The 17,656-nt window shown below is 31.5% G+C and overlaps 1 protein-coding gene across 2 annotated transcripts; it reads right to left on the bottom strand.

Annotated features, from left to right (window-relative positions):
- Positions 1-64: 64 nt before the first annotated feature.
- Positions 65-17,438, bottom strand: LOC140052615 (trafficking protein particle complex subunit 13-like). Of its 2 annotated transcripts, XM_072098260.1 has the most exons (12): positions 17,376-17,438; positions 13,007-13,075; positions 12,617-12,716; positions 12,081-12,296; positions 11,046-11,118; positions 10,707-10,751; positions 9,055-9,090; positions 4,323-4,456; positions 3,721-3,919; positions 2,943-3,043; positions 2,192-2,342; positions 65-1,908 (listed from the first exon to the last, which is right to left on the bottom strand). In XM_072098260.1, exons 1-12 carry the CDS (start codon positions 17,422-17,424, stop codon positions 1,807-1,809), a joined length of 1,275 nt encoding a protein of 424 aa, XP_071954361.1. In that variant the 5' UTR covers positions 17,425-17,438; the 3' UTR covers positions 65-1,806. The 2 variants fall into 2 exon arrangements, with proteins under 2 accessions (XP_071954361.1, XP_071954362.1); XM_072098261.1 differs by lacking the exon at positions 9,055-9,090.
- Between the last annotated feature and the right edge of the window lie 218 nt (positions 17,439-17,656).

Raw genomic sequence — 17,656 nt, 5'->3', positions numbered from 1 at the left:
CATACAATAATGTTAAGAAAAACTAGTGTGTCATAATGAAAAAGAAAATACTCATGATAATACAATTTGATATAGGTATACAATATTTATTCAACATACCCTATTTTAATTTATATAACACCTAAATAAATTTGATTTGATGATTTTGGGTCACATGGCGTGCAATAGTATGCACTATTAAACGATAGTTTAATAGTACTTTTTTTCGTGTACGAAGAAAAAAATCTGTTCGCGTTTGAAATACAACAGCACCACCTATGTTATTGTTACGACTGGTTTGGCGACGGTAGTTCTTTTTTTGGAGAGATATAGAGTATCACTGTGCTAGCGCAACCAAAAATGCGTTCAGCCTGCCCGAGTGACTCCAAGATCACCAATGGTTTGGAATAGGCTTATTGAAGTAGTCATTTTAAAACTTAATAATTTTGAATAAAAACAAACTAAATTTCAAAAGATCACTAAATATTTGTTTTTAATCATCTATTTATTCTTCAACTACAGTTTAAGTTAAAAAAAAATCAAGCTAAGATACATAATTTGATAGAAATACAGATCTTTACTGTTTATCAACATAGTAGCGCTGAACGCATTCCATGCAGCGCCCTCTATCGTTGTGACGTCACCGTGATACTCTATATATATGTACTACTTTTAGGATTTTGATTAATGGGAACATCTCTACAAGACGTGGAATCGTTGGAAAAAACATAATTAGCCCAGATGATTTCCAGTTGCCTGTTGAAATTTCGTCTTGCTGTCTTTCAGCGTAGGTCTAGCTAGGCCTAAGGCCTGTTAGTATTAGGCTACGCCTAAGTGTTTTAGCCTCGTTGAAATATAACCTTTCATCATTCACCTCATGCCATTATTTGTACCATTACACTCATAAACCTTCATTATTTGTATAATATATTATGCAACATTAATAAGGTTTACCATAATAATCTTGTTCGTTCTATACATTAGTGACCACTTAATATTTATAAAATATAGGAATGTGTCCAATATATACCTTAAAGGTCAATTTACACAGATGCGGTAAAGGTATTAACAAAAATATAGAACCTGTTATTCCTTATGACCATTTACACAAAGTGCGGAGAGAACATGCGGTTTCCGTTCAGGATAGATACAGCTTTTCTGTTTACAGTTACTGTAAATTGGCCCTAATGATTACTGTAATGATTACCTTGTTTTGAAAAAATCATTTAGTAAACATGATTGAATAGTGTAAACAGATGATTCCTGATTGTGTTTTTATAATGAACATAACAATCATTATCTACATTCACTTCATCCACAGTGAATACCTTCATTGAAAACACTTGAATTCATATTATTTTTATGGCATCACCTAGATCTTTGGAGATTTTTTATTAGGATTTTTAGTAAAGCTCTGTCTACATTATCAAACTAGTTGTGCCCAAACATGGTAGTGATATTCTTAAATATGGTAGTGATATTACATAATGTACATATATGGGCACATCACATTTTTTTTGTCACAAAGTTTATAGACTACATCAAAGAGCTTCTACTGATATAGTGTTCCATTATTCCAGTGTCGTGTGGTGAGTCTATACAATGTCATGTACCATTACCATCACTCAAGATAGTGTTAGTCTTATATTTGATATTGCACAGCTTGTTCATTGGATCAAGCACCCTCTAAGTTGGTGTAAAAGCAGACTTGAGCAATGTCATGCACACAGAGTGTTCACTGGATCATATTTTCAAGCACCCCTTAAGTTGGTGTAAACAAAGACTTGAGCAATGTCGTGCACACAGAGTGCTCATTGGATCATACTTTCAAGCACCCTCTAAGTTGGTGTAAACAAAGACTTGAGCAATGTCATCATGTTCGTATGTTCTCTTAAGGTACTGGTCTGTAAGTCTTAGACCAGAAATACTCTGTAAATGAAGATATATATACTTTTATATGAAAATAACTAAACAGAAATTCAAAATGAACTATTACTATAAGAAATTCTGCTGTTCAAATCGTCATCTTATTTTCATCATATTATAGTAACATTGTGAAGAAATTATTATCTGGAGCATCTACCAGACAATTATGTCCCGCCATATACCTTTTTTGTTCAAAGCCCTTTCTAGTAGCTCTTCTTCATATGCAGAAATGCAACTACAGTACTAATATAATATGGTGCGTCACAATTAATTCTTGAAGTCTTACCAGTAGCCCAGGAACAGATGCCATCAGTGTTAGATCAATATCCATACTAGCCCCTGGTCCAAGCTTGCCTAACTGCTTGCCGGATACACCAATCCAGTGCAGACCCTTTGTGGTATTGGTCAAAACTAACCTTAGTTCCATTGTTCGGTCACTGAAACACAAACCCAAAAGGTTTTGATCATACAAAACTGTTATAATCCAGTTTCTAAACTGCTTCAGTTTTTCACTTAAGCACTTTTTAACTATTTTTATCCCACTTAGGCTAAGGGAAATAATTACCCTTAAAATTTAAGAATTCCTGTAACAAAGGGAACCACTTAAGGGTTATTCACAAATGTGTTAAGGGATTCACTTACCTAAGGAAAACACCTAATTTAAGGGTAAAAATAATCATAAATATTCATGAGTTCAATTGTCCAATCACAGAGGATTTAATTCCCCTATGGTCCAATCACTTTCCTCTCTAAAAACTAATTTGCATATTAAAAAAAAAGAGTAAGAGGATTGGGGGACAGGGAGGAGGAAGTGAAAGGGAAAAATAGACCAAGTTAAGGATTTCACTTAACCTTAAAACCTTTGTGAATACCACTTCAATGAAACACTTCATTTTTTCTTAAGTTAAGAGAAATATGTGATTGGTGAATACAGCCTTCAGGATTTGTTTAGCCAAAACCAAACCAATGCCATTATACTATGTTTTTAAAGAGTTGGTACTGGTTTGCATGTCAGATGAAGACAAATATATATTTACCAACAACTTGTAATCTGGCACTTGAAATTAAATGGTTTTTCAATTTGTACACCATCTGGAACCTCGTTGATTGCAAGTCGTACATCACCATAGCCAGGTGCCTTACAAGAAAAACATTACCGTATGTACATCACAACACAAATGTATACATATACATTATATATCAACATCACAGGCACAGAATAAATTCTAAACCGTCTGGTGATATACTGAAATTTAATTAATTGATTTGAAACGATAAGATGAGAAAATCTGTGAGAATGAGAAAAAGTCGCCCCAACGGAGACTCAAACCCGGAACTTTTTGCTTGATATGCAGATGTCCTAACCATTAGACCACTGGGGCTTTCATGGTATTGTTCAAACTTGATTGGATAGCGACTCTTTAACACTCTCGGCGTGGTACAATATTTTTTTCATTTTTAGAAATGTATGTTTAAAGACTCTGTAGGGTATATAGAGGGGTTTTTGCTTTTTGTTTAGTAATGGTTCATGTTATGGTATATTTTCTCTGAAGTTGAATTGAATAAATTTATACCAAATGGAAATGTATGATTACATGGAAAAAGTCCACTACATAGCAACAGAATGACATTTTATTTTGAACAAGATTCTTCCCAATTACAATTTCAAGGATAAACTATTTGATGTGTAATTTTTGTTCATGTACATCCAACAGCGAATAACTCGCCAATTAAAAGATGGATAAAATATTGGATAATAAATCCTGCTTATAAACTAATCAGCTCTGCATCTTGTCAATGACAAACATAACTTACCACTCTCTCAAGTTGACTGGTTTGCAAACGACCTCTCTCCCCAAGGTTGGTTCTCCACACGATGTCAAGTTTGCCGATGTTAGAGACACCTTTTAGTATGACCTTTTGAGAACCTGGATGTTGCTTAGCGGTTAAGCAGTAAAGATACTGCCGGACGTCCATTGGATTTAAGTAGCTCAGTTTGCCAAATGTGGTTTCACTAAATGAAAAAAAAACATCAAACACAACAAAAATAGAGAGTTTGTGGCAGGCATAGTGTGTTGGACGTTCAATTACTGATCGTGACATCATAAGTTCTAATCCCTCTAATAACTCTCACCGTATCCTTAGGCAAGTCACATTACTTACGGTAGCTCATCTACACTCAGGTATAAATGGGTACCTGGTTAGATCAAGACACATTACTAGCGATTATATTTCCATACATATTTTATGTGGGTAATAATGTAAAGTGCTAAGAAGCATTGTGCAATGAGTGTTATATAAGAATGAATATTATCAATAAAAGAATGCGGCATTGTTGTTTATTCTAAACTAACAAATATATCTGTCCCAGAGCATCCCAATTTCTCTCCCCATTTCCAGGGTGGGTTTTTACTTACTTAGATTGAGTTCTTTCAACACTGTTTAGTTCCCTGACATTGTACTTGGCTGATGGTTCTAGATTTACTTTCTCCATACACATGGGTGAGTTGGTAATATTCTGAATTTGTGCTTCTAAGTACACCTCATCTGACTAATAAAGTAAAATAAAACTTATTTAATACAACCAACATTGCACTTCTAGATCGTAAAGTCACATTTAATAAAGAAAAATAAAGGTGTCTAGAAAACTCAGATCTCAAATATATCTGACTTTTCTAGATCTAGAAAACTCAGATATCTGACTTTTCTAGATCTAGAAAACTCATATATCAAGATCTGAGTTTTCTCGTTCCAAAATGGAAAACTCAGATTATCAAATGGATCGTTCCATTATTAATCCGAGGGAAGCTTGCTTAAAATATTACAGTATTATACGTTTTCTTACTAATAATAATAATTATTGTAACTTGTAGTAGCGGCCTATGACTTAAATCATAAATACAGTATACACCTTTTCAAATGTAGGCTTAGAATTTAGGCCTGCAAACTCAATTCAAGGCTCAACGTGTGGGCGCTATCACGATGTATCGCGAAGAGTAGGCCTGGCCCTACTAGGCTAGAAGTGGTCAAATCATACACAAAATAACTCGTACCTATTCCCAACTTGGCTAACTCTTACCTCAACCAACTCGTACCCCAACCAACTCATACTAGCCTACATTTTAACGGTAACGTGCACTGTATTTTCTTATGATTTAAGCCATAGGCCACTTCCAAATGTTACAATATTAGTAAAGAACGTACACAGTAATCAGTTTTAATACGGTAATACTCTAGTATTTCAATTGACCTACCCTCTGATAATGGAATGAGCAAAATGACCTACCAACAAATCATTTGATGATCTGAGTTTTATAGTTCTATTCTGGAACAAGAAAATTAAGGTATTGATAACTGAGTTTTCTAGATCTAGAAAATTCAGATATCTGAGTTTTGAAAAATCAGATATCTAAGTTTTCTAGATCTAGAAAACTCAAATATATCTGAGATCTGAGTTTTTTAGACACCCGAAAAAAAAAAAAAAATAATAATAAAAATATAGGCAAACATATAGCACTGAATATGTTTCATATGAACATAGGGAAATAACAATTTCTAATGATAAAATAAAAAATAGCATGAGGTGCAAAAACAAATTTACAATGTGTACATTTATAAATACTCAATATTCAGAAAGCTATAAGAAACAAACATTCTAAGATACTGTAGAAAACATGTGTAGGCCTAATGAATTATTGAAATGCTACAAAAAGATAAAATGGAAAGATTTGTGGGGTTGGTTGTCTATAATAATACATTCTTGTTTTAAATTAATCTAGAATATCAAGGAATGCTAGTTGATCATATCCAGTACTGTTTTATTTGGGAAAACACCTCACAACGATATCAAAGAGATGGATAAAATTAAAAGATTTGCTGGATTATGGTTGTCTATATTCATAAATCTTTTATCTGCCAGCCTACTATTTTTCCCCCCGAATATCTCTACAGTATCAAAAAATGTATTTTTCTTTTAAGCCTGATCTTGATAAGTGACAACATCACATAAAAACATTGAGTTTCCACCCATGCAAAAAAATCTATTGATATATGAATTGTAAAAGAAAAAAAAAGAACAGTTCAATGGACAACTGCAGGGTTTACTGTTTCTTTGTCCAATAAAAACATTTATATTTTGAATGAATTAAAAAAAACTATATTGACAGAGAGTGAAAAAGTATTCAATCGAACACTGAACACTTCATATTCAATTGTACCTAAATAAAGATGGTTTGTAGTAGAGCAATAATATTGTGACGATACTACGATTTTATTGTTCTTATTGATCATAAGGTCATTTGATTAGATTTTAAAAAACATTATTTTTATCAAAGTCAACATAAATGGAATTGTCCAATATGATAGTTCTAGAAAGAAAAACTGTTTTAATTTCCTTTGTTTTATGTAAGAAAAATGTATGCTTATCTTTTTATCGTCGATTGTTATGGACCTAGTGTGTAGCAGCAGCCTTTACACACAATTATTTTGCAATCTTGTTTGTACTAAAATCTTACTTCTACAAGCTAAAACAAACCTAAGCTGATTAAAAAACTGTAACCTATTAATCCGTAGATTTTACAAAGATTCCTAAAAATTATTACAATTTTTGTCAAAAATAAAAGGAGTATAAAGCAGAAAGTTGATAATAATCACTGTGATAGTTATGGTAATGTATAGTAAATGTATGTAGATTACAATTACAGTACATCAGAATAACACAAACTAATATTCAATAAGGTGAATATACCATTTATGAAATAAGCATGTTAACAATTAATGTACAAGATACCCATCAACCCCTACACATGATACAAGAAAAAAGGAAAGATGAACTTAGATGATAATTTATATTTTGAGAGGTGAAAGATGAAGTTAGATGATATATTTTGAGAGATTAGAAAAGGTGGTTAGAAAAATATCTACAATATCATAAATAATTGAAGCAAAGAGGTTAAAAAATTAACTAGAGTCTGAACTTGACACATGGCAGGGACTTTTTGAACTGAGATTACATTACAGTTCAGACTCTAGTGAATTATTTAACATCTTTAGACTGACAAAGTGGTGATATCCATGCAAGTAGTAAAACTCTATCAATATTAACTAAAATGGAAAAAAAAAGAAAAAAACATGATGATATATGGGAAAAATAGCCTTGCCAAAAAAAAATGTAAAGCAATCTTCTACAACTTACAACAAAGTCCTGTGTCAGGAAAATACAGTGAGTATATACACATGCAGACACATCACAACAACATATTAAGAAAAATCAATGTTAAATTATTAATTAATATTAATAAGGGAGAGATGTTGTCTATATATACTTTAACTTTAATGGTAAATATGTATGTAAAAAATCAACACAAAAAAGCTTTCTATGAATACCATATTTGCACAGGTACACACTATCTCATACTCTATGCAAACCACTGTCATATTATATGCACAGGTACATACTATATGCACAGGTAAATACTACAGTATGATGTATGCACTTACATTAATGTACTACAGTAAATCATACTATATGCACAGGTAAATACTACAGTATGATGTATGCACTTACATTAATGTACTACAGTAAATCATACTATATGCACAGGTAGATACTACAGTATGATGTATGCACTTACATTAATGTACTACAGTAAATCATACTATATGCACAGGTAAATACTACAGTATGATGTATGCACTTACATTAATGTACTACAGTAAATCATACTATATGCACAGGTAAATACTACAGTATGATGTATGCACTTACATTAATGTACTACAGTAAATCATACTATATGCACAGGTAAATACTACAGTATGATGTATGCACTTACATTAATGTACTACAGTAAATCATACTATATGCACAGGTAGATACTACAGTATGATGTAAGCACTTACATTAATGTACTACAGTAAATCATACTATATGCACAGGTAGATACTACAGTATGATGTATGCACTTACATTAATGTACTACAGTAAATCATACTATATGCACAGGTAGATACTACAGTATGATGTATGCACTTACATTAATGTACTACAGTAAATCATACTATATGCACAGGTATATTATATCATGTTAAGAAATACACATCATTTAGTTAAATTAAGCGAATAAAAACATTCATTTAACTTTTTTTTATATAGGAAAGAGAAAGAGATAGCGGTATTATGCACACAGGGATATGGTAATCTCATAATAATTAATTTTGAATAAAATATTATAAATAATAGTCTTTAAAACAGTAATTCAATACAGCATTTACTTAATAATTCAATATTCACTTTCTTTCGGATGTTAATATCTTTTAAAATTGAAAATAAATATACGAATGCATGCAATTGCAAGAAAATGAGGCCTACTTAAATATAATGAGAATTATACATTTTGTATTAAAATAGTTAGTAAACTACAGTATAGCACAATTATATAATTTCCTAAATATATATGGTTATGAATGTTATTGTTAAAAGAATTTTACTAAACAGAAATGTCTTTGTTATCAAAACAATGCTAAGATTACAAACCACATGAACATTTACTATTCAACTAATACAAGACTAAAACGAAAATAAATTTCTTACAAAAAAAGTGTGTCAGTATCAGAATATTATTCTTTACATATAATATACATACCATCCATTCAATAAAACGCTTCGGGCGTTTATTGTTTAGTATGGTTTTTAGGGGTAAATTTATTTAAAGGAAGGCGTTTATTCGGGGGAGGCATTTATTTTTGGGTGTAATATGGTCCCATGTATAATCAAATAAATCCCCCTAGATGTGACATAATTAATTATCAAGAAGTGATAAAATACAGTGAAAAATGTTTGGTAAATTGTATATCATGTCAATCAATTAATTCTTCTACAAATAGAAATGTGTTCTATGTGGAAGGGGGAGGGGGATTTATTCATGGAGGGGCTTGTTCGAATAAATACGGTATACGAGAATGAGATGCAAAAAATGAAATTAAGAAAACATTTTTAATCACCACTATCTATAAAAAAAACCTACTACATATATTTCAGGCAAAAAAATGAATAAAAACAACAGTTTACTTGCAAACTAAAAATAAATCTGACTTGACAGCTAAACAGAATTTACAAAAAATACACCAATAGTAAGTCAAGATTCATACTGCATAAAACACTCTCCCACGAAAGCGTCTGTAGTCCTGTGATTAAATGAAGCACGTTAAAAGAGAGGAAGTGATCATTATTTAAAGAATAGAAATATTGTAATACTAAATTATTACTTTTGCTTAAATCTGAATTAATTAATCAATGTTTTATTTAAACATTATTTATAAAGGGTAACCATTCCAGCTGGACAAAATAATACCAGATGAAATTCAGGGACCCTCATAGTCTTCAATTCCAATTAAATACACATAGCAGATTAAAAAAGTTTTACTACAAAAATTGTTATTAAATTACATTTCACTTAAATTAGTGAGCATCTATATAAATTATGCTTAATTCAGACATAGGTGAGCACAATGGAAAAACTTGGGAAAAATCTCCTTCATGGATATCTATCTCAGATGTACCGCAAAACATGGACTTGATAAGTTCGGAAAATATATGAATAACTACTAATTATAAATGTGAACTACAATTTGTTTTAGTAATTCAACTAATTATTTATGCTATTTATTAATTATCTAATCAAATTTAGGTGCGATTCAATGCTACTATAGGAGGCCTGGTACTAGGATGAGGTGTGACACGTCTGTTTTTATATCGATTATTTTAAACCTATCAAGTTCTTGCTCTGTTTATAAAAATGTTATAAATTGTGTCTACTACCCGATTTATAAGTACGAAAGTTGTTATTTGATCATTTTGTTCTAAAAATTAGCAAGATGCTGTTGTCATGATATTTTGTGATACAATGTGGAAAGCACTGCTCACTGCCATCCACTATGTCACTTCAGAATAAACATGCTTTTGGCCTCTTGATACTGTCACTTTAAGAGACTGTTTCAGTCATTGATGACCCCTATTCACGGTTTCCTCCTATGTAACGTTTAAATATGTATATTACAGGTTTCATGTACAATATACTGTTCTTCTATTCAGGGGACATCCATATTAAAGAGACACACTCAATTAAAAAGACACTCCTATTCAGGGGACATCCTTATTAAAGAGACACTCCTATTCAGGGGACATCCTAAATGGACACCTCTATTCAGGGGACATCCCTATTAAATGGACACCTCTATTCAGGGGACATCCTAAATGGACACCTCTATTCAGGGGACATCCTTATTAAAGAGACACTCCTATTCAGGGGACATCCTAAATGGACACCTCTATTCAGGGGACATCCTTATTAAAGAGACACTCCTATTCAGGGGACATCCCTATTAAATGGACACCTCTATTCAGGGGACACATTCACTTGAAACAAACAAAGTGCAATACATGTTTAAACACTATAGCCAATCCTATTCAGTGGGCACATTATAAAGTAATACAATTTTATTTTATAAACCTAGTAATAATAATTGAAAATTTTCAAATCTTGTACCTTCTCGTAAGCCCAGTGTGGGCTTGTCTGGTCTCTGGTGAGACTTGAGTAGAAGTTTACACGGTTGTTGCTGAATAATTATTTTAATTGAACCTAGACACCCGATATAAGCAATGAAGCATGATATACTTTGTTACTATGCCATACAATGTTTATGCATAATGTGCACACATAGTGTATGGAATAAATAGTGAATTAATACCTAGACACAAAGATTAAATTACTGTGTGTATTAGAAAATGTTAGATAATTTACCTCTGCATTGTAGAACTTCGTTTTAACATCAAGTGGTTTCAAAACCTATATCAAAAAAGTAGAAGCATATTTATGTAAATTCAAATAAAGATTGCATGCAAATATCTATTAAACAAAACACCTTGTTGAATACGAACATATTGTGTGATACAACTTATCAGTTTACCATGAGTCTAATGGTTATGACGCTTGCCTTGTCAGCGGGAGGTTGCAGGTTCGAGTCTCGTCATGTTACCACGTGGTCAATGCAAATATTGTAACCATGTTAAACAGTGGCCCAACAAACATTGTATTCCCTTTAAATCTATCTTATAACACAACAATTGATTGTTTACTTACTTGGAATTTAAAAAACTTTCTAAAATACATTTTCTCTCCAGAAGGTGCTGCATAGCTTACTGCACATACTAAGCTACAAATAAGAAATAAATCTATTACCATGACATTCAACTTTTTCTTTAAGTATTTAATTTTTTAGAAATATAAAGACAGTTTTTGTGACAATAATTGTTGATTTTTTTTGTATTCTAACTATGCAGAATTGTAACCTATGGCCGATGCATACTGTAATATAATACTTTTAATAACAAAATAGGCCTCATCCTAAATAGGCCTCATCATAAATAGGCCTCATCACAAATAGGCCTCATCATAAATAGGACTCATCATAAATAGGCCTCATCATAAATAGGCCTCATCATAAATAGGCCTCATCATAAATAGGCCTCATCATAAATAGGCCTCATCATAAATAGGCCTCATCATAAATAGGCCTCATCATAAATAGGCCTCATCATAAATAGGCCTCATCATAAATAGGCCTCATCATAAATAGGCCTCATCATAAATTGTATAAAATGTCAGCATGTGACATTAAACATGAAAGTGCAGCACTGAGGAGAGACGAAAGCTACCGTAGACCGTCACCAATGGATGTTTCTTTTTAACTTTTAAACTGACATTAAAAATGTATTGTCCCCCAAAAACATGAAAAATGAAGATTAATTAAATCAGACTTTGAATAATTATGTTATTTTTGTAGTTTCAATAAAGTCACTTCCATAGAAAAAGAAACGAAAAAAATCATGTTTTCACTTATAAAATGACAAAATCAATGGTTAAATTCAACCAAAAATCCATTGGTTGGCAGCCAATTTGACCATTTTTTGCTTTGAATTACATTTTTTTTTCTGGTAAATACATTTTTTTTCGATTCAATTTTTGTTCAAAGTGGACAACTATTATGTTACATTCAAATGGAATATTCAACAACAACATTTTTAAGAATTATTTTTTAAGGGGGACAATACATCTTTAAGGGTAAGACAAATATTTGAAAGATATAAAATAATATGATTTTATTAAACTTGTTACATGTGAGTGCCAAGCTCTTTCACTTCATGGTTGACTACATCATCAATAGAGCCCTCTGGATCTAAGTCAGCATTGTTAGGAGTTGTCGTCGTTGATAGAGTCAATCTCTGAGAAGCTGTTTGAAGGTCAGTTTTAACTTGAATGTCAGATACTTTGCTCTGGCTGTCATTGTGCACATTTACATAACTTGCAAAAGTTTCTCCTAAGTAGATACTCCTGTTTTTATAAACAATAAATTAGTAAAATTGAATTAATTTCTATATTGCATATAAACCTCATCAAATATCCGCAATAACTTTCTCAATAGGCTATGTGTACACTATCAAATTTATATGACAAAACCAATGTGATATATGGACACGATGATGTCATATCACTACCATATTTCCATGACTTTCCAGGCCCATTTGAATAACTGTAAAGTATTCCTCAATTATCTGATAAAAATGCTATAAAATCAATAAACTTCATTGATAGGATTGTATGTAGTATTGTAATACTGTAATTTATAAAAAAAATTAAAAAAGATAACTTACCCAAAATTCTGTGGTAGAGTTAACATTTCACTAACTGCAAAAGATGGAATATCCTTAACATTGGCTAAGGTTGGTTTTACATCTGTTAACTTATCTCCACCTATTAACAAAAACACACAGAAAATATAATGATACAAACTATTAATAAATTAGCTGGCTAGCTTTTGATTACTTTGTCTAGTAATCTAAATTATGGATTATAGTAATTTACATTTCTACTAATATATTTTTAATCTTCTATGTAAAAATTTAAAAAATGCCTGCTCTTTATATTTTCATTTTGACTGTTTAATGTTTCTGTACTTTCAATATCGTATCCTCACTTCTATTCTATATAGTTAGTAGTATTTTTTATAAATATTTGTCATTACCTCAGTTTATTGTACATACCTGCTATGTCATTAGCCTCACACAGCACAGGTGCTAGGCTAATAAATGATGGTTTTGTAAGTCTCATCACTAAAATAAAATAAAGAAAACAATAATTGTTATTTTTAATGTAAAAACTGATTAGGTTTAATTTAGAAATGGAAGTGATGAGTGATGTTTGGCATTGAAGCTACAGTTATGGTTATTACAAATTAAAAGTTAACAATATTAATAATGCACATGTCAATTCTATAAACCCACTTTATATAACACCTAAATAAATTACTGCCATTTGATTGGATATTTGTGGGTCACATGGCATGCAATAGTACGCACTATTAAACAATCATTTAATAGTAATTTTTTTGTGTACGAAAAAAAATCTTTTCGCGTTTGGAAAATATTTTTTTTATACTATGGTTTTGAAATACAACAGCGCCACCTATTTTGTACTTTCGCCGCTGTTGAATGTTATAACTGGTTTCGCGATGGAAGTACATTTTTGTATTAATTTAGATCAAAAAGGCATTTAAATTAGCTTTAGATCGTTTGTAGGATTTTGAGTAATTAATGGGAACATCTCTACAAGACGTGGAATCGTTGGAAAAAACATAATTAGCCTAGGTGAGTTCCAGTTGCCTGTCAAATTTCCGTAGCTAGTAGGCCTAGACCTGTTATTAATAGGCTAGGCCGTGCCTCTAGGCCTATCTAGCTAGAGTGTTAGGCCTAGTCTAGTAGCTAGCGCCTCAGAGAGCCTTTGCTGGTGGCCTTGCCGGTGTTAGATGAAATCGATCACACTGGATACGTTTTTAATTTTTTAGTCAATTTTGAATATAGAAATTTTAATAATACTATTGACATTTTTTAAACCTTGATCGGTGTCATTTTTTAAGTAAAGTAAAAGGTTTCAATGAATTTTAATGTGTTCTTTTAGAAAATAGTTTAAAAAATGTTTTTTTGTTTTATTGAAATTGAAACTATAAATTCAAACTGTTTCAAATACTTTTGGCAGGCTACTGTTAGTTTACTGCTTTAATGTTTATTCCGAACATGCTACGTTTTATTTTAGGGGAATCCCCGGATTGTATCACGGTAAACAAAATCACGTGCTGAAGAACAGGCGCACAGTACAGGAAGATTTATTCGTCTCATCTCCTACAACCACATACAATTATCCGACTATTGATGTCCATTATATTAAAATGATTGCATTTATTTTAAACAATGTTAACATTTAATTATTATTAAATTATAAACAATCATATTTTTACAATAACGGTAATTTGTAAAAGAACATCCTCTCCTCAGTCACCTGTAATAAAATATTAATATAATATTAAATTAGCATAATAATACTCTTTGAAACGACAACTCGGCCCAAGACGATTTGGCCCGGGACTATTCGGCCCGGGACGATTCGGCCGGGGACGATTCGGCCCTGAGCTGAGACGATTTGGCACACTTAAATTTATTGACTTTGATATGCATTTTTATAAGCATAAAATAAGCTTTTTTCCCAAAAATGTATTTTCAGAGAGAGACTATGGGGTAGTACTACTAGGGATAAAGATGCAATAAAGCAAACATTTTGAAAACATTGTTGAAAATGATAATTTTTTAGTAACACGAATGATGAAACAAGTTACGCCCTCTGTTGGCCGCTTGGCGAATGCACGAAATAAACAAGGTTTTGGAAGCAATAAGTTGAATATAAAATTACGTTTTTTAGTAATTTATTATTATTAATATTAGGCCTAGGTAGGCCTATATATTATATCAAAATTGTCAATATCAATAAAATACGGATTGTTAAACACCTTTAAAAACTTGATAAATACCCAAAAAAATTATTATAAATCTGGTCTAAAACTAAGTGAGAGGTTTCGGCGCTAATGCAGTTTCGGCCCACAAAGTGGGATGTTTCGGCCCATAAGTGGGCCGAATCGTCCCACCAAAAGCGGGCCGAATAGTCCCGGGCCGTATCGTCCTAACCGATCGTCTGTTTCCCCCACCCCCCACCCGGGCCTAGGCTAGCCCTGACTAGTATAGCCCCTCCGGGCCTCTAGCAAAAGTAGTTAGGGATCAACTGCCGTTTTGGCTCCGGAGTTTTTTTTAGGGTTATTCCATTATTAAAGTGGGGGTGTGTGGTTATGAATATTGTGTGCAGGTACGTCAATAGAAATGACATTGAGAGCCCTCTTCTGTCAGTTGACTGGTTCCCGGTCTACCGCCTTGTAATTGACTTAATCATGATCGAATTCCAACAACTTAAGAATATACAAAATGTTTACATAATTATATAACAATGTAGATCTATCTAATAATGTTTTTATTTTTTTGCAGATAAAGGAGGATCATCAATAAAATAAAATGATAAAAATTCCAGGCATTTAATATACGGTTTACTGATAAAATATAATGTACCAATGAAATAAACCTGGTGTTCTGAAACATATTTTAATAACTTTTGCCGGCCTAGCGCCTTTGTGTATCTAAATCTATCTAAATAATTAAGTTAGTACAGTATTAACAAATAAAGGGTTAGGGTTATGTATTGAATAAAATGATAGAAATGAGGCATTATCTAATAATGTTTTTATTGATTTTTTTTCCAGTTTTTTATAGTTTTAAAATTCAAGTACCGTTTTTATAGTTTTATGTATCCTGTAAATGCTAACCTAAAAACGTTATCTGAATGTTTCCTTTTACGTTATAGAAATGAATAACGGTTATTAGTGAACCTAAACATTAACCAAACACTAACGTTAGAAAACCACTATGTGTTTGCTGGACTGCCACAATGGAACAATAGACCTAGGCATGTTAAACAAAGAAATCACGTCAAAGCAGGGTGGAGACGGAATTTTAAGACAAAAGCGTTCTATATATAAAAAAATATTCGATTTGATTTTACTGCGATTTAAACCAAGGACCATGCTGCCGAAGATAGGACCACATTTGTTTAATGGATTTGATGACTACCTGGACTTTTTCCAACGAAGGGGTTTTTATCCAACTGCCAAGGATTGCTCGTACTGTAATGTACCGATGTACATGTCTACTCGTAACCGTAAGTGTTCTCATCATTAATTATTATAATTACATTTAAAAAGCGTAATTTAAATATTTATAACCTGTACCATTATATGTATACTTATGTCTTTATTATAACCTGCATTTTATGTGCAATTATTTAGTAATTTTATGTACCATTTATTCAGTTACTGTAATGTAAGTTAAGTAATTAATTAATTGTAAGTAAATAATGATGAAATTTAATAAAAAATATTTATATTATTGAAATGAATTTCTGAATAAAAATACATTATCAATTTAATTTTGTTGTTGTTATGTTTGGTTTATTTTTTGCTATCCTATGTATTATGATAATTTTGCTATTCTATGTATTAGAATATTTATATATAACAACATATCAAAATCTTTTAATAAAGAAACTAAACAAAATTTGTAAAAAGTATACATGAATGATTTGCATTTGTATAGAACGCTTTTGTCTTAAAATTCCGTCTCCACCCTGCTTTGACGTGATTTCTTTGTTTAACATGCCTAGGTCTATTGTTCCATTGTGGCAGTCCAGCAAACACATAGTGGTTTTCTAACGTTAGTGTTTGGTTAATGTTTAGGTTCACTAATAACCGTTATTCATTTCTATAACGTAAAAGGAAACATTCAGATAACGTTTTTAGGTTAGCATTTACAGGATACATAAAACTATAAAAACGGTACTTGAATTTTAAAACTATAAAAAACTGGAAAAAAAATCAATAAAAACATTATTAGATAATGCCTCATTTCTATCATTTTATTCAATACATAACCCTAACCCTTTATTTGTTAATACTGTACTAACTTAATTATTTAGATAGATTTAGATACACAAAGGCGCTAGGCCGGCAAAAGTTATTAAAATATGTTTCAGAACACCAGGTTTATTTCATTGGTACATTATATTTTATCAGTAGGCTAAACCGTATATTAAATGCCTGGAATTTTTATCATTTTATTTTATTGATGATCCTCCTTTATCTGCAAAAAAATAAAAACATTATTAGATAGATCTACATTGTTATATAATTATGTAAACATTTTGTATATTCTTAAGTTGTTGGAATTCGATCATGATTAAGTCAATTACAAGGCGGTAGACCGGGAACCAGTCAACTGACAGAAGAGGGCTCTCAATGTCATTTCTATTGACGTACCTGCACACAATATTCATAACCACACACCCCCACTTTAATAATGGAATAACCCTAAAAAAAACTCCGGAGCCAAAACGGCAGTTGATCCGTAGTTAGTATATGTTTTTCAGCAAGATACAGTTTTATAACTAAAACTTATTTTAAAATGTGTTGTTTACAAAGGATACCTTTTAAAGACAGTAAATGCTCTTTATCGCGATTGCTACTCCCCTCCATGTTTATTTTCTGTGTGGTGGCAGCAGCATACTATTACTAGGCTCGGGCAAGAACTACTTTATAGCGTATTTATTATTATGCATACTAGGCCTACTGAAAAATATCTTATTTTTTATATATCACATAAACTATAATTTGTTTTTACTATTTAATATATATTATCTATATTTAAAGGTATTTACATTGTTAAATTAATTTTGCCCAAATTGCGTTTGAGGTCAGAGACCAGATG

The sequence above is a fragment of the Antedon mediterranea genome, chromosome 6 (genome assembly GCF_964355755.1).
Source record: "Antedon mediterranea chromosome 6, ecAntMedi1.1, whole genome shotgun sequence".
Classification (NCBI taxonomy): domain Eukaryota; kingdom Metazoa; phylum Echinodermata; class Crinoidea; order Comatulida; family Antedonidae; genus Antedon; species Antedon mediterranea.
Note: the sequence above shows the minus strand (reverse complement) of the source record. Positions and strands in the feature narration are given on the sequence as shown.